We start from the raw sequence: 20,400 nt of genomic DNA, 5'->3' as shown, positions 1-20,400 counted from the left end.
TCTTCGACGGATCAAACTCGGGTGTCCAGCATTATAGGCAGACGCTTTACCATCTGAGCCACGAGGGAAGCTATAATGCAAAAGAATCAGAAAAAATATGTAAACAATCATTTTGCTGTAAACCTGTAACTAATGCAACATTGGAAATCAACTATACTTCAATAAAAATAAAATAAAACCACTACTGGTAGTGAAAAAAAAAAGTTGGAGGTGAGTAGTGGTATGTCAGAAAGAAAATATGATGTAGAAAATGATTAAGAGATTAAATATGGTAAGAACAATTAAACTGTTGTAGATGCTCTATCGGAGAAGGCAATGGCACCTCACTCCAGTACTCCTGCCTCCAGTACTCCTGCCTGGAAAATCCCATGGACGGAGGAGCCTGGTGGGCTGCAGTCTATTGGGTCGAGAAGAGTCAGACACGACTGAGCGACTTCCCTTTCACTTTTCACTTTCATGCATTGGAGAAGGAAATGGCAACCCACTCCAGTATTCTTGCCTGGAGAATCCCAGGGATGGGGGAGCCTGGTGGGCTGCCGTCTATGGGGTCGCACAGAGTCGGACACGACGAAGGGACTTCGCAGCAGCAGCAGATGCTCTATAAATATTTGACATGAATTAAATCTAGCATAGTATGAATATAATTCCCTTTCAAAATCACTGCTTCTGCCTTTACCTTGCATGTAATTATTGTCATTTTGGAATTGTCACAATCACAACTCTCCTCTTCACTAAGGTGTTTTACAACTTCTAACATTTAACTCATTAAACATTTTGTCTATCAAGCAGAACAAACAAAAACCCTAATTGCTTCCAAGTGTTTTTCTGATATTTCAATTCCTAGGGTCTCCTCCGACTAAGGAAAATCTTAAATCAGCAGTGATGTAAGACTGATAAAACCTTGGTGAAAAACTAGGACAGGAGAAGCAAGAGGCGGAACCTAAAGTGAGAGGAAAGTAGGGACTGACGACGCGGAGGAGCGATTTCAACATTGGACGAGAGCCGGTTGCGTTTACTGGACGGACCGGAAGAACTCGCGAGTTGTCTCAGCACCATGGCGGGTCCCGTCAGCTTAAGAGAGCTTCTAATGGGCGCTTCAGCCTGGACAAGCTCTGAGAGTCCCGAGGGATCCCCTACAGAGGGTGGTGGGAGCGCGGCTGGCGGACCGGAGCCTCCTTGGCGGGAGGATGAGATCTGCGTGGTGGGAATCTTCGGCAAAACGGCTCTGCGCCTGAATTCCGAGAAGTTTTCACTTGTGAACACGGTGTGCGACCGACAGGTCTTTCCCCTCTTTCGCCACCAAGATCCTGGAGATTCGGGGGCTGGAATCAGGACCGAGGCTGGGGCCGTCGGGGAGGCTGGCGGAGCCGGGGACCCTGGGGCTGGGGCCGGGGCCGGGGCCGGGGCCGGGGCTGGGGATCCAGTTCGGGGAGGTGTAACTGCCGCGGAAGGCAACCGAACTGATCCAGGTTCCCAGGATTACAGCCTTCTGCAAGCCTATTACAACCAGGAAAGCAAAGTTCTGTACCTTCTTCTTACTTCCATCTGTGACAATTCCCAGCTTCTGCGGGCTTGTCGGGCCCTTCAGAGCGGGGAAGCTGGAGGTGGCCTCTCTTTACCTCATGCAGAAGCGCACGAGTTCTGGAAGCATCAAGAGAAGGTGCAGTGCCTCAGTCTCCTTTACCTTTTCTCCGTCTGTCACATCCTGCTTCTGGTCCATCCCACTTGTTCCTTTGACATCACTTATGATCGAGTATTCAGAGCCCTGGATGGACTGAGACAGAAAGTACTGCCCCTTCTCAAAACAGCTATTAAGGATTGTCCAGTTGGTAAAGACTGGAAACTAAACTGCCGACCTTGCCCACCTAGACTCCTTTTCCTTTTTCAACTCAATGGAGCACTCAAGGTAGAACCCCCTCGGAACCAAGACCCAGCTCATCCAGATAAGCCCAAGAAGCATTCTCCCAAAAGGAGACTGCAGCATGCCCTGGAGGACCAGATCTATAGAATCTTCCGGAAGAGTCGTGTCTTGACTAATCAGAGTATCAACTGCCTCTTTACTGTACCTGCCAATCAAGCTTTTGTGTACATAGTTCCCGGAAGCCAGGAGGAGGATCCAGTAGGCATGTTGCTGGACCAACTTAAGAGTCATTGTACTGTGAAAGACCCTGAATCTTTGTTGGTCCCTGCACCACTTTCTGGGTCCAGGCGATACCAGGTGATGAGGCAGCACAGCAGACAACAGCTTTCTTTCCACACTGACACCAGCAGTTCCAGTTCTTCGGGGCAGCTAGTGGATTTCACGCTGCGAGAGTTCCTATGGCAGCATGTAGAGCTAGTACTAAGCAAGAAAGGTTTTGATGACAGTGTGGGCAGGAACCCACAGCCTTCCCATTTTGAACTTCCTACTTATCAGAAGTGGATCTCAGCAGCTTCAAAACTGTATGAAGTAGCTATTGATGGGAAAGAGGAGGACCCAGCATCTCCCACTGGGGAGTTAACATCTAAGATTTTAAGCAGTATTAAAGTCTTGGAAGGATTTTTGGATATTGACACAAAATTCTCAGAGAACCGTTGCCAAAAAGCTTTACCGATGGCCCATAGTGCCTACCAGTCAAATTTGCCTCATAATTACACAATGACTGTCCACAAGAATCAGCTTGCCCAGGCTCTTCGAGTGTACAGCCAACATGCTAGGGGTCCAGCCTTTCACAAGTATGCCATGCAGTTACACGAAGACTGCTACAAGTTTTGGAGCAACGGCCATCAGCTCTGTGAGGAGAGGAGTTTAACTGATCAACATTGTGTACACAAATTTCACTCCTTACCTAAATCAGGTAGCTAAAGTTTTCTTAGCATTTCACAATCAAAATTTGGGGCTGTTTGTATTCTTGTTTTCAGACAGTTTGTTCCCTATGTATTGACATTTTAAAAAGAGAGCCCTACAGAAATTTAGGTATATCAGATTTAAGTTTCCTCACCTGCTGGAAAAAGAAAAATCAGCTATGACTACTAATTACATTCTTGTATTTAAAGAACAAACCCTAGGGTATTAGTAAATGAGAACTGTTAAATAATACAGAGTTTCAGGAATTTCATATTAATGTTTTTACCTTGAAACTTTTGTTTAAAATGAACAGAATGAGATGTATGGTCACTATGATGATGATAAACTTTACTTAGAAATTCTAGAAGTTTATATTTAAAGTATGTTTTCTATATATTTCCACTTGCTGCTTCTGTTAGGTGTGTTTAATCAAGTGTTTGTGGGTTTGTGTTTGTGTGTTGAGGGTTTTTTTTTCCCCTCCTCATTTCCAAAGAACTCTTCGGAGAAATTTGAGGGTTAGGTACAATTGAATACAGAATAAATGTGGGTCTGCATTGTATGTAAAATGAATAGTGACTTATATTTTGCAGGAGAAAAACCAGAGGCTGATAGAAATCCTCCTGTGCTGTATCACAATAGCCGAGCTCGATCCACTGGTGCCTGTAACTGTGGAAGGAAACAGGCACCCCGAGACGATCCCTTTGATATCAAGGCAGCTAACTATGACTTTTATCAGGTAGATTCTGCATTTTTTTTTCTTCCTCTTCTCTCTGTCTCTTTAGCTAACTACCATCTGAGTAAAAATGTATCTTTTCAGAAGCAAAATGTCTATTAATAGATAGGTCAATGTCACTTGCAGTGTGATATGTGATGAGAAAATTCTTTATATATGTACTTATTTGCTTACCCGTTAACTGTCGATTCTTGCTTTTTAGTGTGAAGAACGTGTTGTTTTCTTTTATTTATTTTTGGCTGCCCTGGGTCTTCGTTGCTTTGTGCTGCTTTCTCTAGTTGCAGGGAGTGGCTGCTATGCTTCATTGTGGTGCTCGGGCTTCTCACTGTGCTGGCTTCTCTTGCTGCGGTGCACAGGCTATAGGCACACAGGCTTCAGTAACTGCAGCACACGGACTCAGTAGTTGTGGCACACGGACTCAGTAGTTGTGGCACACGGACTCAGTAGTTGTGGCACACGGGCTTAGATGCTCCACGGCATGTGGAATCTTCCCAAACCAGGGATTGAACTCATATCCCCTGCATTGGCAGGCAGATTCTTATCCACTGTGCCACCAGGGAAGTCCAAGAATGTTTGCTTTCCATGAAAGGTTCACAGGATTTGTTTGTTTGTTTCCTTCCTCCATAGCTTCTGGAAGAAAAATGTTGTGGAAAATTGGATCACATCAATTTCCCAGTATTTGAACCAAGTACTCCAGATCCTGCTCCTGCCAAAAATGAATCATCTCCTGCTCCCCCAGATGCAGATGCTGATAAACTTAAAGAGAAAGAACCTCAAACCCAAGGAGAGAGCACAAGCCTGAGTTTAGCTTTGAGTTTAGGCCAGTCTACTGATAGTTTAGGTACCTATCCAGCCGATCCACAAGCAGGAGGAGATAATCCAGAAGTTCATGGCCAAGGTGAAGTAAAAACTGAGAAGAGACCAAACTTGGTTGATCGGCAGGCATCCACAGTTGAATATCTCCCAGGCATGCTTCATTCAAATTGCCCCAAAGGTCTCCTACCCAAATTCTCCAGCTGGTCTTTGGTTAAACTAGGCCCTGCTAAGTCTTACAACTTTCATACTGGTTTGGACCAACAGGGCTTCATTCCAGGAACAAACTATCTTATGCCTTGGGACATTGTCATCAGGACTAGAGCTGAAGATGAAGGAGACTTAGACACGAATTCTTGGCCTGCTCCAAATAAGGCTGTTCCTGGTAAGAGAAGTGCAGTTGTCATGGGCAGAGGAAGACGGCGAGATGACATAGCGCGAGCATTTGTGGGCTTTGAATACGAAGACTCTCGAGGTCGAAGATTTATGTGCTCAGGACCTGACAAAGTAATGAAAGTAATGGGAAGTGGCCCCAAGGAATCAGCTTTAAAAGCCCTGAATAGTGACATGCCCTTGTATATTCTGTCATCCTCTCAGGGTAGAGGGCTGAAACCACATTATGCTCAACTTATGAGGCTTTTTGTTGTGGTTCCTGATGCTCCTTTGCAGATAATCTTAACGCCTCAGGTAAGAAATATAACTTTTTGTGTTGTTAGACAATCATGTTTGTTGTTTGTTTCGATTGTTTGAAAAAAAGGACAGGGTATCAAACTAATTAAACAGGTCTTAATTTTAAATACCTCTTACATTAATAACTAATTTCTGTTTCTTAAAAAATAAATTGTAGGTGTGTTAATCAGTTCACACCATCAATTCACATCATTTAGTTAGAGGCAGAACTTGAAATTAAAAATCTGTAGAAAAGCAGGATAATATTTGAGATTATTTAATATCAGATATGATTGAAATCAGGAGTGTACCTGCTTATGTGCTCTTTGAATCTGTCCTTGGTTTAGGCACTTAACCTTTCTTTTTCTTTTTTTTTTTTTTCTTTTTTTAATTTGTTTATTTAGCTGCATGGGGTCTTGGTTGCAACTCACAGTCTCTGTAGTTGCAATGCAAGGGTTTAATTGCCCCATTGCATGTGAGATCTTAGTTCCCCAATGAGGGGTACAACCCTCATCCCCTGCTTTGCAAGGCAGACTCTTAACCACTGGGCCACCAGAGAAGTCCCTTTCAGATGTTTCTTATTGAAAAAATGTTAAAATAATCATATAACCTGTGTTTTTCAGGTTCAGCCAGGCCCACCACCATGTCCAGTATTCTACCCAGAAAAGCAAGAAATCACTCTCCCACCTGATGGCCTCTGGGTTTTGAGGTTTCCTTACGCGTACGTGACTGAGCGAGGACCTTGTTTCCCTCCGAAGGAAAACGTGCAATTGATGAGTTACAAGGTGCTCCGTGGGGTTCTTAAAGCGGTAACACAATAAGTGTTTTCCAGCCAGTACAGTTCTGAACTTGAGCTGGGTTTTGCTTTTGGTGTGTACTGCAGGATCTTTTTTGGTGTGTAATACTGTGTTTTCTTGAGCCCAAAATATGTTTTGGTTACAGAAGTTCAGTATTTGGACAGTAATTGTTCCACTGTTTCGTGATATTGTTGGTATTTATTGTAAATGGGGGTATAACTTAATAAACGTTTATTCTAGAAAAGGACGTAAATACATGGTTGATACCTCTATTTTCTCATTTCTGTTTTACTGTCCATAATAAAAAATATTTCTGTTATAACTGAATATCGCATTATCATGTTGAGCCAGAGGTTTGTTTTGTTTTGTTTTGTTTTTTACTGAAATAATGTTTTAGCTGGAATTTTCCTTAAAACACTGCTCCTGAAATTATATTCAGAACAAGATGATCCAGTAGGTTATCTGGTAATTGTATGAGTACTTAATTGCAAAAAATGTTCTATATTGTTTGGCTCATAGTTTTGGTACCTGAGTTACATTGCTTTGTTCTCACCGTTTCATTCTTGGACTGATGAGATACCATATTTTTAAAAAATTTTATTTATTGTTTTATTTATTTATTTTTGGCTGTGCTGGGCTGTTTTTTAGTGCTTTTGCGAGAGCTTTCTCTCGTGTGGCGAGGTGGGGCAACTCTTCCTCGCAGTGGCTTCTCTTGTGGAGCACAGGCTCTAGGCTTGTGGGCTTTAGTAGCTGTGGCTTGTGGGCTCAGTGTTTGCAGCTCTTGGGCTCCAGAACACGGGCTTAGTGGTTGTGGCACACGGCCTTAGTTGCTCAGTGACTTGGGATTTTCCCCGACCAGAGATCAAATTAGTGTCCCCTACGCTGGCAGATGAATTCTTATCCACTGCGCCACCAGGGAAGTCTGAGATACCATTTTTTAAATGAAGTTTTAAATAACTAAAACCTATTTGTCCAAAATATTAGTACACATTTTATTCATTGAAAATTGCTGTACTGTGAAACAGTTTGCTAAGTGATACAAATTCTATCAGTTCATATCAGTATTAACTTTCACCATCAAAATAGTGACACTGACTTATCACTAGCTAAGTTGTGCAAAATAAGTTAGTATACCAAAATTCTAGTGTAATTGATTATATTTTCCTAGACACGTTGGTTTTGAAATGCTGAGCAAATAGAATTGGCGATTTTAATACTGTATATGAAATGTAGTATTTGATTAACACATCTTGCTACCAGACCAGCATAAAACAGCTACTTAGGTTTTGATTAGATCTTAAATTTTCAAACCTATAGAGAAAAACATATAACTAGCAGCCAATTTAAAACTGTAATTAATTAGGTGTCTTTTTGTACCTATTTTGGACTTCCCTGGTGGCTCAGACAGTAAATACCTATTTTACTGTAGTTTTGTTAGGAGAATCTGAGCCAATATGAAAGTTAGTCTACATTTTTTCATCCTGTCCTTATTTTTCATCCTTTTCCCTTATATCATTCATTCTTTTTATATCAGTTTTAAAAATCCCAACTACTGTTGTATTAATTGTAGTTCTTGGTTGTTGCATTTGAGAAATATGGCTAGATTTTTCTGTAAGTAAGTGTTAGTCGCTCTGTTGTGTCTGACTCTTTGCAACCCCATGGATTGTAGCCTGCCAGGCTCCTCTGTCCATGGAATTCTTCACACAAGAATACTGGAGTGGGTAGCCATTCCCTTCCCTCGGGGATCTTCCCAACCCAGGGATCGAACCCGGATCTCCTCATTGCAGGCAGATTCTTTGTCATCTGAACCACTAGGGAAGCCCATTGTTCTAAGACTTGACTTAGAGGCTATTAAAAAAAGACTTTTACTTAGGTTGTGTAAACTTGTAGGTCAAAGGAACTTAAAAAAGTAGTTTATGAGAACAAATAGGTTTCAGAAGAGCAAACCTGTGACTTTTTTGCTTTCTTTCCTTGCTGATGTCACTCTACACTGAATGACTTTACTGCTTAAATTAGAAAGTGATTTTCCCTGATTACATTTGGTTACAGAGGCAACCCTAATTTAAATTTCTGTAGCATTTTTAAATACAAATCTTTAAAATATTTACAATGTGTTAGATTCTGGTGTACAGCAAAGTGATTGAGTTATGTGTGTGTATATATATGTATATCAATGTATATATATATTCTTTTTTGCATTCTTTTCCATTATGGTTTATTATAGGATATCGAATATAGTCCTTGGTGCTATGCCTTGTTGTTTATCTGTTGTTCCTTTTTTTTATTTTTGGGCTACACCACAAGGCTTGTGGGATTTTGCTTAGTTCCCTGACCAGGGAGTGAACCCCGGCAACAGGTGCAGAATCCTAACCATTGCACCTCCAGGGAAGTCTCTATTTTATATATAGCAGCTTGTATCTGCTAATTCCAAATTCCTAGATTATTTCTCTTGTGCACCCTTACCTCTTTGGTAACCATAAATTTGTTTTCTATATCTGTGAGTCTATTTCTGTTTTGTAAATGAGTTCATTGTATCATGTTTTAGATTCCATTTCTTCATTTCAGTTCAGGTGCTTAGTGGTGTCCCACTCTTTGTGACCCCACGGACTCTTTGCAACCTCATGCAGCACATCAGGCCTCCCTGTCCATCACCAGTTCACGGAGCTTGCTCAAACTCATGTCCATTGAATCCGTGATGCCATCCAACCATCTCATCCTCCGTCATCCCTTTTCCTCCCAGCCTCAGTCTATCCCAGCATCAGGATCTTTTCAAATGAGTCAGCTCTCCGAATCAGGTGGCCAAAGTATTGGAGTTTCAACTTCAACATCAGTCCCTCCAATGAATACCCAGAACTAATCTCCTTTAGGATGGACTTGTTGGATCTCCTTGCAGTCCAAGGGACTCTCAAGAGTCTTCTCCAGCACCACAGTTCAAAAGCATCAATTCTTCGGTGCTCAGCTTTCTTCACAGTCCAACTCTCACATACATACATGACTACTTGAAAAATCATACACTTCACTACATGAACCTTTGTTGCCAAAGTAATGTCTCTGCTTTATAATATGCTGTCTAGATTGGTCATAACTTTCCTTCCAAGGAGGAAGCGTCTTTTAATTTCATGGCTGCAATCACCATCTGCAGTGATTTTGGAGCCCAGAAAAATGAAGTCAGCCACTGTTTCCACTTTTTCCCCATCTATTTGCCATGAAGTGATGGGACCAGAGGCCATGATCTTAGTTTTCTGAATGTTGAGCTTGAAGCCAACTTTTTCAGTCTCCTCTTTCACTTTCATCAAAAGGCTCTTTAGTTCTTCACTTTCTGCCATAAGGGTCGTGTCATCTGCATATCTAAGGTTATTGATATTTCTCCCGGCAATCTTGATTCCAGCTTGTGCTTCCTCCAGCCCAGCGTTTCTCATGATGTACTCTGCATAGAAGTTAAATAAACAGGGTGACAATATACAACCTTGACGTACTTCTTTTCCTATTTGGAACCAGTCTGTTTTTCCATGTCCAATTCTAACTGTTGCTTCCTGACTTGCATACAGGTTTCTCAAGAGGCAGGTCAGGTGGTCTGGTATTCCCATCTCTTGAAGAATGTTCCACATTTTATTTTATTTTATTTATTTATTTATTTTTGAATGTTCCACATTTTATTGTGATCCACACAGTCAAAGGCTTTGGCATAGTCAATAAACCAGAAATAGATGTTTCTCTGGAACTCTCTTGCTTTTTCTATGATCCAGTGGATGTTGGCAATTTGATCTCTGGTTCCTCTGCCTTTTCTAAAACCAGCTTGAACATCTGGAAGTTCATGGTTCACATATTGCTGAAGACTGGCTTGGAGAATTTTGAGCATTACTTTACTAGCGTGTGCGATGAGTGCAATTGTGCAGTAGTTTGAGCATTCTTTGGCATTACCTTTCTTTGGGATTGAAATGAAAACGGACCTTTTCCAGTCCTGTGGCCACTGCTGAGTTTTCCAAATTTGCTGGCCTATTGAGTGCAGCACTTTCACAGCATTGTCTTTTAGGATTTGAAATAGCTCAACAGGAATTCCATCACCTCCACTAGCTTTGTTTGTAGTGATGCTTCCTAAGGCCCACCTGACTTCACATTCCAGGATGTCCAGCTCTAGGTGAATGATCACACCATCGTGATTATCTGGGTCGTGAAGATCTTTGGCATAATCAATAAAGCAGTAATAGATGTTTTTCTGAAACTCTTGCTTTTTCTATGATCCAACGGATGTTGGCAATTTGGTCTCTGGTTCCTCTGCCTTTTCTAAATCCAACTTGAACATCTGGAAGTTTATGGTTCACATACTGTTGAGGTCTGGCTTGGAGAATTTTGAGCATTACTTTGCTAGCGTGTGAGATGAGTGCAATTGTGCAGTAGTTTGAGCATTCTTTGGCGTTGCCTTTTTTTGGGAATGGAATGAAAAATGACCTTTTCCAGTCCTGTGGCCACTGCTGAGTTTTCCAAATTTGCTGGCATATTGAGTGTGGCACTTTAACAGCATCACCTTTTAGGATTTAAAATAGTTCAACTGGCTTTGTTTGTAGTGATGCTTCCTAAGGCCCACTTGACTTCGCATTCCAGGATGTCTAGCTCTAGGTGGGTGATCACACCATCGTGATTATCTGCGTCGTGAAGATCTTTTTTGTACAGTTCTTCTGTGTATTCTTGCCACCTCTTCTTAATATCTTCTGCTTCTGTTAGGTCCATACCATTTCTGTCCTTTATTGTGCCCATCTTTGCATGAAATGTTCCCTTGGTATCTCTAATTTTCTTGAAGAGATCTCTAGTCTTTCCCATTCTGTTGTTTTCTTCTATGTCTTTGCAGTGATCGCTGAGGAAGACTTTCTTATCTCTCCTTGCTATTCTTTGGAACTCTGCATTCAGATGCTTATATCTTTGCTTTCCTCCTTTGCTTTTCGCTTCTCTTCTTTCACAGCTATTTGTAAAGCCTCCCCAGACAGCCATTTTGCTTTTTTGCATTTCTTTTCCATGGGGATGGTCTTGATCCCTGTATCCTGTCTAATGTCAAAAACCTCCGTCCATAGTTCATCAGGCACTCTATCTATCAGATCTAGGCCCTTAAATCTATTTCTCACTTCTACTGTATAATCATAAGGGATTTGATTTAGGTCATACCTGAATAGTCTAGTGGTTTTCCCTACTTTCTTCAATTTAAGTCTGAATTTGGCAGTATGGAGTTCATGATCTGAACCACAGTCAGCTCCTGGTCTTGTTTTTGCTGACTGTATAGAGTTTCTCCATCTTTGGCTGCAAAGAATACAATCAATCTGATTTCCGTATTGACCATCTACTGATAGCCATGTGTAGAGTCTTCTCTTGTGTTGTTGGAAGAGGTGTTTGTTATGACCAGTGCGTTCTCTTGGCAAAACTCTATTAGTCTTTGCCCTGCTTCATTCCGTATTCCAAGGCCAAATTTGCCTGTTACCCCAGGTGTTTCTTGACTTCCTACTTTTGCATTCCAGTCCCGTATAATGAAAAGGACATTTTTTTGGGGTGTTAGTTCTAAAAGGTCTTGTAGATCTTCATAGAACTGTTCAACTTCAGCTTCTTCAGGGATACTGGTTGGGGCATAGACTTGGATTACTGTGATATTGAATGGTTTGCCTTGGAAATGAACAGAGATCATTCTGTCATTTTTGAGATTGCATCCAAGTACTGCATTTCGGACTCTTTTGTTGACCATGATGGCTACTCCATTTCTTCTAAGGGATTCCTGCCCACAGTAGTAGATATAATGGTCATCTGAGTTAAATTCACCCATTCCAGTCCATTTAGTTCACTGATTCCTAGAATGTCGATGTTCGTCTTGCCATCTCCTGTTTGACCACTTCCAATTTGCCTTGATTCATGGACCTAACCTTCCAGGTTCCTATGCAGTATTGCTCTTTACAGCATAGGACCTTGCTTCTATCACCAGTCACATCGACAACTGGGTATTGTTTTTGCTTTGGCTCCATCCCTTCATTCTTTCTGGAGTTATTTCTCCACTGATCTCCAGTAGCATATTGGGCACCTACTGACCTGGGAAGTTCCTCTTTCAGTATCCTATCATTTTGCCTTTTCATACTGTTCATGGGGTTCTCAAGGCAAGAATACTGAAGTGGTTTGCAATTCCCTTCTCAAGTGGACCACATTGTGTCAGACCTCTCCACCATGACCCGCGCATCTTGGGTGGCCCCACACGGCATGGCTTAGTTTCACTGAGTTAGACAAGGCTGTGGTCTGTGTGATTAGATTGATTAGTTTTCTGTGATTATTGTTTCAATGTGTCTGCCCTCTGATGCCCTCTCGCAACACCTAACATCTTACTTGGGTTTCTCTTATTGTTCTTTTTTATTCCAGACACTCAGTGAAAATGAAAGTCACTGAGTCGTGTCCAGCTCTTTGCAACCCTGTGGACTATACAGTCCATGGACTTCTCTGGGCCAGAATACTGGAGTGGGTAGCTTTTCCCTTCTCCAGAGGATCTTTCCAACCTAGGGATCGAACCCAGGTCTCCCACATTGCAGGCGGAGTCTTTACTACCTGAGCTACAAGGGAAGCCCAAAATGAAAGTCTCTCAGTCCTGTCTGACTCTTTGTGACCCCATGAACTATACAGTCCATGGAGTTCCCCAGGCCAGAATACTGGACTGGGTAACTTCTTCCCTTTTCCAGCGGATCTTCCCAACCCAGGAATTGAACTGGGGTCTCCTGCATTGCAGGTGGATTCTTTACCAACTGAGCTATCAGGGAAGCCCCCCAGAAACTCTTAGAATACTATGTCACCATAGTTGCTTGTTACTTCCTTTTTCCTACAAAGTTATATGTACTTATTTGAGTATTGAGTGCCTTCTATCTTTTATCCTGGTTATTTTGTCAGCATAAAAGCAAGATTACCTTGTTTACATGCATGCTGCTGAATCTCTTCAGTCCTGTCCTACTCTTTGCAATCCTATGCCTTGTGGCCTACCAGGCTCCTCTGTCCATGAGATTTCCTAGGTAGGAATACTAGAGTGGGTTGCACGCCCTCCTCCAGGGGATCTTCCCGACCCAGAGATCAAACACATGTCTCTTTACATCTCTTGCATCATCAGTTCAGTTCAGTTCAGTCGCTCAGTCGTGTCTGACTCTTTGCGACCCCATGAACCGCAGCACACCAGGCCTCCCTGTCCAACACCAGCTCCCAGAGCCTACCCAAACTCATGTCCATTGAGTCGGTGATGCCATCCAACCATCTCATCCTCTGTCATCCCCTTCTCCTCCTGCCCTCAATCTTTCCCAGCATCAGGGTCTTTTCAAATGAGTCAGCTCTTTGATTCAGGTGGCCAAAGTATTGGAGTTTCAGCTTTAGCGTCAGTCCTTCCAATGAACACCCAGGACTGATCTCCTTTAGGATGGACTGGTTGGATCTCCTTGCAGTCCGAGGGGCTCTCAAGAGTCTTTTCCAACACCACAGTTCAAAAGCATCAGTTCTTCGGCACTCAGCTTTCTTTATAGTCCAACTCTCATAACCATACATGACTTCTGGAAAAACCATAATCTTGACTAGATGGACCTTTGTTGGCAAAGTAATGTCTCTGCTTTTTAATATGTTGTCTAGGTTGGTCATAACTTTCCTTCCAAGGAGTAAGCGTCTTTTAAAAAATTTCATTTAATTTCATGGCTGCAATCACCATCTGCAGTGATTTTGGAGCCCCCAAAAATAAAGTCTCTCACTGTTTCCACTGTTACCCCATCTATTTGTCAGGTGGGCTCTTTACCATTAGTGCCACCTGGTAAGCCCAAACTAGTTTATAATCCCACTTAAAACAATTTTTGTTTTTGAACATACTTTTGTTGTTTTTGGAAAAGTAATATGTATTAATTGTATCTGTTATTAAAAATTTATTTTTTAAACAAAGATAAGAATATGTTACCTGAAGTTCCACTGCTTTGCTAGTGCTCTGTTAACCATTGGCAGCATTTTAGTGAATATCCTAAACATTGTATACATAAAGGCACCTTTGGATATGTATTCTTTTTTTTTGGTGGGGCCAAGTCATGCAGTAGTGAGATCTTAGTTCCCCCTCTAGGGGTCTACCCCAGGTCCCTGGCAATGAGAGTGTGAAGTTCTAACCACTGGACTGCCAGGGAATTCCCTGGATATGTATTCAGTTTTATATAATTGCAATCAGAATATATCTTGTTCTATAATTTACTTTTTTTTTTTCACTCTACAGTGTGTGGTAGACTTTTTTCCTGTCAATAAATGAAAGTATTATTAATGGATGCATTGTTTTCTCTTATCAAGATTTATATAATCTGTCCTTTATTTAGGTTCTTTTAAATTTAGAATTTCTATGAACTATGGAATACCATGGTGCACACATCTTTTATTAATACTTGTGAAATTTTCTTGGCAGAGTAAACTCTTAGGCCTCGAACTGATGCATCAAGGGATATACACATTTTACATTTTGATGTATATTGCTAAATTGCCCTGAAGAAATTTGAACCATGCTCTAACCTAGTACTATCAGATTTCCCATTGTCAGAGTTGAGAATCCAAATGGCAGTGTGCCATTTGCACACTAGCTGTTTGTTTCAGCAGTTTTCTTATTTAGAATAGTATTACACTTTAATTTATCAGTTCCTTTAGAACTTGGGTAGTTTGAGCATTCTTTGGCATTGCCTTTCTTTGGGATTGGAATGAAAACTGACCTTTTCCAGTCCTGTGGCCACTGCTGAGTTTTCCAAATTTACTGGCATATTGAGTGCAGCACTTTCACAGCATCATCTTTGGAATTCCATCACCTCCACTAGCTTTGTTCGTAGTGATGCTTTCTACGGCCCACTTGACTTCACATTCCAGGATGTCTGGCTCTAGGTCAGTGATCACATCATCGTGATTATCTGGGTCGTGAAGATCTTTTTTGTACAGTTCTTCTGTGTGTTCTTGCCACCTCTTCTTAATATCTTCTGCTTCTGTTAGGTCCATACCATTTCTGTCCTTTATCGAGCCCATCTTTGCATGAAATGTTCCCTTGGTATCTCTAATTTTCTTGAAGAGATCTCTAGTCTCAAAATTCTCCAAGCCAGGCTTCAGCAATATGTGAACCGTGAACTTCCTAATGTTCAAGCTGGTTTTAGAAAAGGCAGAGGAACCAGAGATCAAATTGCCAACATCCGCTGGATCATGGAAAAAGCAAGAAAGTTCCAGAAAAACATCTACTTCTGCTTTATTGACTATACCAAAGCCTTTGACTGGGTGAATCACAATAAACTGTGGAAAATTCTGAAAGAGATGGGAATACCAGAACACCTGACCTGCCTCTTGAGAACTCTGTATGCAGGTCAGGAAGCAACAGTTAGAACTGGACATGAGACAACAGACTGGTTCCAAATAGGAAAAGAAGTACGTCAAGGCTGTATATTGTCACCCTGCTTATTTAACTTATATGCAGAGTACATCATGAGAAACGCTGGACTGGAAGAAGCACAAGCTGGAATCAAGATTGCCGGGAGAAATATCAATAACCTCAGATATGCAGATAACACCACCCTTATGGCAGAAAGTGAAGAGGAGCTAAAAAGCCTCTTGATGAAAGTGAAAGTGGAGAGTGAAAAAGTTGGCTTCAAGCTCAACATTCAGAAAACGAAGATCATGGCATCTGGTCCCATCACTTCATGGGAAATAGATGGGAAAACAGTGGAAACAGTGTCAGACTTTATTTTTGGGGGCTCCCAAATCACTGCAGATGGTGACTGCAGCCATGAAATTAAAAGACGCTTACTCCTTGGAAGGAAAGTTAAGACCAACCTAGACAGCGTATTCAAAAGCACAGACATTACTTTGCCAACAAAGGTCCATCTAGTCAAGGCTATGGTTTTTCCTGTGGTCATGTATGGACGTGAGATTTGGACTGTGAAGAAAGCTGAGTGCCGAAGAATTGATGCTTTTGAACTGTGGTGTTGGAGAAGACTCCTGAGAGTCCCTTGGACTGCAAGGAGATCCAACCAGTCCATTCTGAAGGAGATCAGCCCTGGGATTTCTTTGGAGGGAATGATGCTAAAGCTGAAACTCCAGTACTTTGGCCACCTCATGCGAAGAGTTGACTCATTGGAAAAGACTCTGACGCTGGGAGGGATTGGGCGCAGGAAGAGAAGGGGACGACAGAGGATGAGATGGCTGGATGGCATCACTGACTCGATGGACGTGAGTCTGAGTGAACTCCGGGAGTTGGTGATGGACAGGGAGGCCTGGCGTGCTGCAATTCATGGGGTCGTAAAGAGTCAGACACGACTGAGCGACTGAACTGAACTGAACTTAGAACTTGGGTAAATGCCTTCTGGTCTCAATGATATATGTTCCTAGTCAATTGCATCTGCTTGTAGAACACTAATAATTTGGGCAATGCATCTGTAGGTGGGGTTGAAATTACAAGTTAATGAGTTATTTGACTAGCATGAATGTTCTTTTCACTATACTGCATCCTGGATCTGCTACCTCTGAAATGCTTCAATAGACACTTTTTAAGTGGGGATTTCCTTAATATTATCTTCAAAGGGCAAGACTATTTTCCAAATCTTTTTATTTTTCAGACGATCAATACTTTTAGAAGATCCAGCCCCTTGAACTGAGTTAAGATTCGTGACCTTGTTAAACAATCAGCAGTAGCTATATTGTCTTGGGCAAACTGCTTAACCTATCCAGGTAGCAGTTTTCTCGTCTCAGTGAAACAGGCCAGTGATTTCTGATACTCTTTTCTTTTTCAACCCTTTCCCCCATGACACTTGATTTCTTGTGCTCATTTCCTTTCTTGGTTTAAAAGATGTCTTATTAATTTTGGCACCCCTATAAATTCCCATCAAAATATGGCATTCGTCTTGGAAGACTTCTCTCATCATATTGGTGCAATTTTTAAAAGATGCCTTTCTTCTGTTACACTTCATTTGTTCTTTCATTAATGTTTCATTGGAAGTTTTGGGCCTCCAATAAGGCATATGTACTCCGGCTTGGTTATTTATTTTGAATAATTCTGTATACTGTCCCCAAATTTGTTGGTAATGTTTTAGAGAAGTGAGAAATGGAATAGTTCCTGCCATGTCAATAAACAAAGGATGTTACCGTCATTGGCAGTTGTAGCCACTGTGGGTGGTGAGCTGGTGAGCCCTGAGGGAATGAAGAAAGGAAAGAATACCTCCATCTAGCAGCCATCAGTCTGCAGCCACTGCTTATGGTGAGCCCTGAGGAAACTCAGGATGTTTGGAAGACACTGGATACTGGCCCCAGATAGCTGAGGTACATATCAAAGAAATGATTTCAGTGAGCCAGACTCTTGCATGTTCCCATATATAGAAAGGCACTGAATTCCTTAACTTGGAATATCTGGTTTTCTTTTGAGGTTCAGACTACCTGCCCTTTGTGGCAAAACTTCTATATAACCTGGCTCCAACCCTCCCCTCTTCAGAGCAATTCTCACAGGGTTATCTCCCGGGCTTGAAGTCTTAAAATTCTTTCTCCCCACCCCCCATCCCCAATAAAACATAACTCTCAACTTTTATGTTGTGAATTTGTTTTAAGTCCACAGAAGGAAAGAATTCTATCTTTTGACATAACACTTTACTTATATAGGATATATATACACACACACACACACACATTTTTTTTTTTACACTGGCTATGCTGTGCAGCTTGCAGAATTGAACCTGGGCCACAGCAATGAAAGCATTGAATCCTAACAAGTAGGCCACCAGGGAACTCTCTAGGTTACTTTTAATACTTTGATTTTACTTCCTTAGATCCTCAAAACACTGCTTTGAGGTTAGATGTTATTATCTCAAGTTTTATAAATGTGAAACTGAGGCCAAAACTAAGTGATATGCCCAAGGTCACTCAGTTTGTAAATGGTATAGCTGTGTCTATGGGTTCTAAGTTCAAAGCTCTATCTGACTAATGGTACCTCTATAGTTGAAGGTTAGTCTTAGTTACATATTTTTTTCCCTGGTAGTATTTATCGTATACTTGTTGTTTAGTCTCTAAATCATGTCTGACTCTTTTGTGACCCCATGGACTGTAACCTGCCAGGCTCCTCTGTCAATGCAATTTTCCAGGCAGGAATACTGGAGTGGGTTGCCATTTCCTCTTCCAGGGGATCTTCCAGACCCAGGGATCGAACCTGAGTCTCCTGTTTGGTGGCAGATTCTTTACCATTGAGCCACCTGGGAAGCCCTAATCATATATATATGTCTGTACTAATCATAAAATAGTCATCAAATTTAAAGAAAATTGCTGTCAAGTGACATTTTAGAAGAGGGAAACAAACATGAGCACAGCAAATCTATAGGATATAATTTGACAGCCCTAAACAGATGAACAGGGAGGCCTGGCGTGCTGCGATTCATGGGGTCGCAAAGAGTTGGACACGACTGAGCAACTGAACTGACTGAAACAGATACTTTCCCTAATTCCTAACAAAGCAGTAGTTTTCAACTTGTGAGTTTCCTTAAATTAAAAAAAAAAAAAAAATGGAACTTGCAATAACATATATAAAGATTACGTTAAATAAGACAAGGTAGTATGGGCCCAGGGACTGGCTCACAGAACACAGAAACAAACAGATGTAAGGACACCTAGTTATTCATATGGGGGAAAAAATTAAATTCCTACTTCACAACTTTCATCAAAGTCAATTTCAGATGTATCAAGGGCTTAAATGTGAAATGTGATATTTCAAAACATTTCCTTAAAAAGTTTTTAAGTTTGCTTGTATTTGGAATTTTTTATACTTAGTTCTCTTTCTTCTATAAAGGCTTTATCATTTCTTTGGGTATACTGGTGTTAAACCAAAAAATAAGACTACTATTAATCTCGGAGAAGCAGTAGTGAGCAGTGGCATGAAGTGAGAGCTTAATTCCCTGCCCAGGAATTGAAACTGGGTAGCCTGGATGAAAACCAGAAATCCTAGCCACCAAACCAGCAAGGGCTAGAGGCCGGAAGCTATATATTTCACTGGCTCTAGTACCCAGTGAAAAATGCATTTCTCACGGAGGCAAAAACTGTAAATGCAAGTACAAAGTATATTAGCAGAGACAGCACAACAACAAATGGGAGAGCACACAGGAACAGCTAAGATAGAAGCAAGGCAGAGATGCACACCTGGAGAGAAAAGGTGTGGGTGTCCTCCCCAGGGAGGAGTGGCAGTACAGGGGTGGCTAAGTCATTTTTATAGGACAGTTCTGGTTTTTTGTTTACCTTTGGCCAATTATCTGGTTTCTTTTTCCACACCTGACCTACCCTAGCACCCTCTCCAACGTGTGTATGCAACTTTTTTCCAAGTTGGATTCCAGCCCAGAGTCCTATGTGGGAGCCTTAGCGTCACATATTATGGGGTGGTGCCCTCTTCTTTTTGACCCCCAAGGATGGGAAATATATGACGTCCTGACCCTTTACTCAAACAAGGTTTAGCCCCTCTCTGTTGCTGTCATGACTATATTAAGGTGACACAGGAGACAAAGCCTGGCTATTTACTCTATTTGTGATGTTACTTCCATTTCAGAGGGCAAATGGGAGCCCATCTATCTCCTGTCTCAGGGAATGCAAACTGGAGGCTAATTTTAAATGTCCAGCCTGAAGCCCATCTTTTTTTCATCCCAAGAAACAGGAGACCAGTTGTAAATACCTAGCCTGGGGCCCATCTACCTCCTGCCTCACTATGATGGTGAACTGATGTAAAAGTCTTTTTCTGCTACTTTTTAAAATCTACTGAAGGCCTTTGTTTTCAAGAATCCTCTAAATTTTATTAAATTTATAAAATAAAATTAAATTTTGTTTAAATTCCTCTTAAAGGACACAAGAATCTTTGGAAGTCATTATTAACAAAGAGTTGTAAGTTAACATTTAGTAAAAATGTTCCTCATTTTTCAGATAAGAAAACAGAAGTTTGCTTCAGGTCAGAGTCACATGATTTTAAATAATCACTCTGCCTTCTACTTCTGTGGGAGATCTGTTCTTATGACCAGATTTTCTCCCTCAGCCCTGGGTTAATTCTTTTGCACTTAAATGTGACTCTTAGAACTATAGTTTGGAATGTGTAGAATGAAAGGGAATTTAGTTTCCAGTCTTCCCAAGACTGAAGTGATAACCTGTAACACTGTCAACGTTTCCTTATTTTTGAACAAGTCCACAAATATTTGTCGACCATGTCCGAGGAACGAAGTTTGCAATTTCAGTGAAATGTGCGAAGAGCCATCTCTCAAATATTTGACTGATAAACTGGCACCTCGCATATGTGCGACAACGGAGAAAGTTCTCGCTTGGCTAGACAAATGGGTGTGTTTATTATTCGCTTTAATAAGCCTTAACTCCTCCTGCGGTAAGAGTTCTTTGCATTTCCTCGAGCAGAGGCTAACGACGCGACCCGGAGTGATTCTTTTCTGACGTGGACTTTCTAATTACGTCAGGCCTTCCTGAAGGCTCTCCTTGAACAGCCTTTTGTGTGGGAACGACGGCAGAGGCACTGGCGGGTTTCCAAGCTTTCTCCTTTATAGGGCCGCGAG

General features: G+C 41.5%; 1 protein-coding gene across 1 annotated transcript; it reads left to right on the top strand.

The window, feature by feature from the left end:
* Positions 1–1,009: 1,009 nt before the first annotated feature.
* Positions 1,010–6,166, top strand: SMG8 (SMG8 nonsense mediated mRNA decay factor). The gene is made up of 4 exons (XM_086360609.1): positions 1,010–2,837; positions 3,418–3,563; positions 4,188–5,060; positions 5,666–6,166. The coding sequence occupies exons 1-4, from the start codon at positions 1,055–1,057 to the stop codon at positions 5,861–5,863; spliced, it is 3,000 nt and encodes a 999-aa protein (XP_086216735.1). The 5' UTR covers positions 1,010–1,054; the 3' UTR covers positions 5,864–6,166.
* Positions 6,167–20,400: the final 14,234 nt, after the last annotated feature.

This window comes from Bos grunniens, chromosome 19 (genome assembly GCF_055505025.1).
Source record: "Bos grunniens cultivar Pamir isolate PY7600 chromosome 19, Bosgru_T2T1.0, whole genome shotgun sequence".
Taxonomy (NCBI): Eukaryota; Metazoa; Chordata; class Mammalia; order Artiodactyla; family Bovidae; genus Bos; species Bos grunniens.
This window is presented reverse-complemented; position numbering and strand designations above follow the sequence as displayed.

What these genes read in the sequence shown, in the direction of transcription:
- SMG8 (XM_086360609.1), top strand. Translation starts at nt 1,055, where the DNA reads ATGGCGGGTCCCGTCAGCTTAAGAGAGCTTCTAATGGGCGCTTCAGCC. An exon ending in CTAACTATGACTTTTATCAG is followed by an intron (nt 3,564 to 4,187) that starts GTAGATTCTGCA and finishes CTTCCTCCATAG; the next exon opens with CTTCTGGAAGAAAAATGTTG. An exon ending in AGATAATCTTAACGCCTCAG is followed by an intron (nt 5,061 to 5,665) that starts GTAAGAAATATA and finishes TGTGTTTTTCAG; the next exon opens with GTTCAGCCAGGCCCACCACC.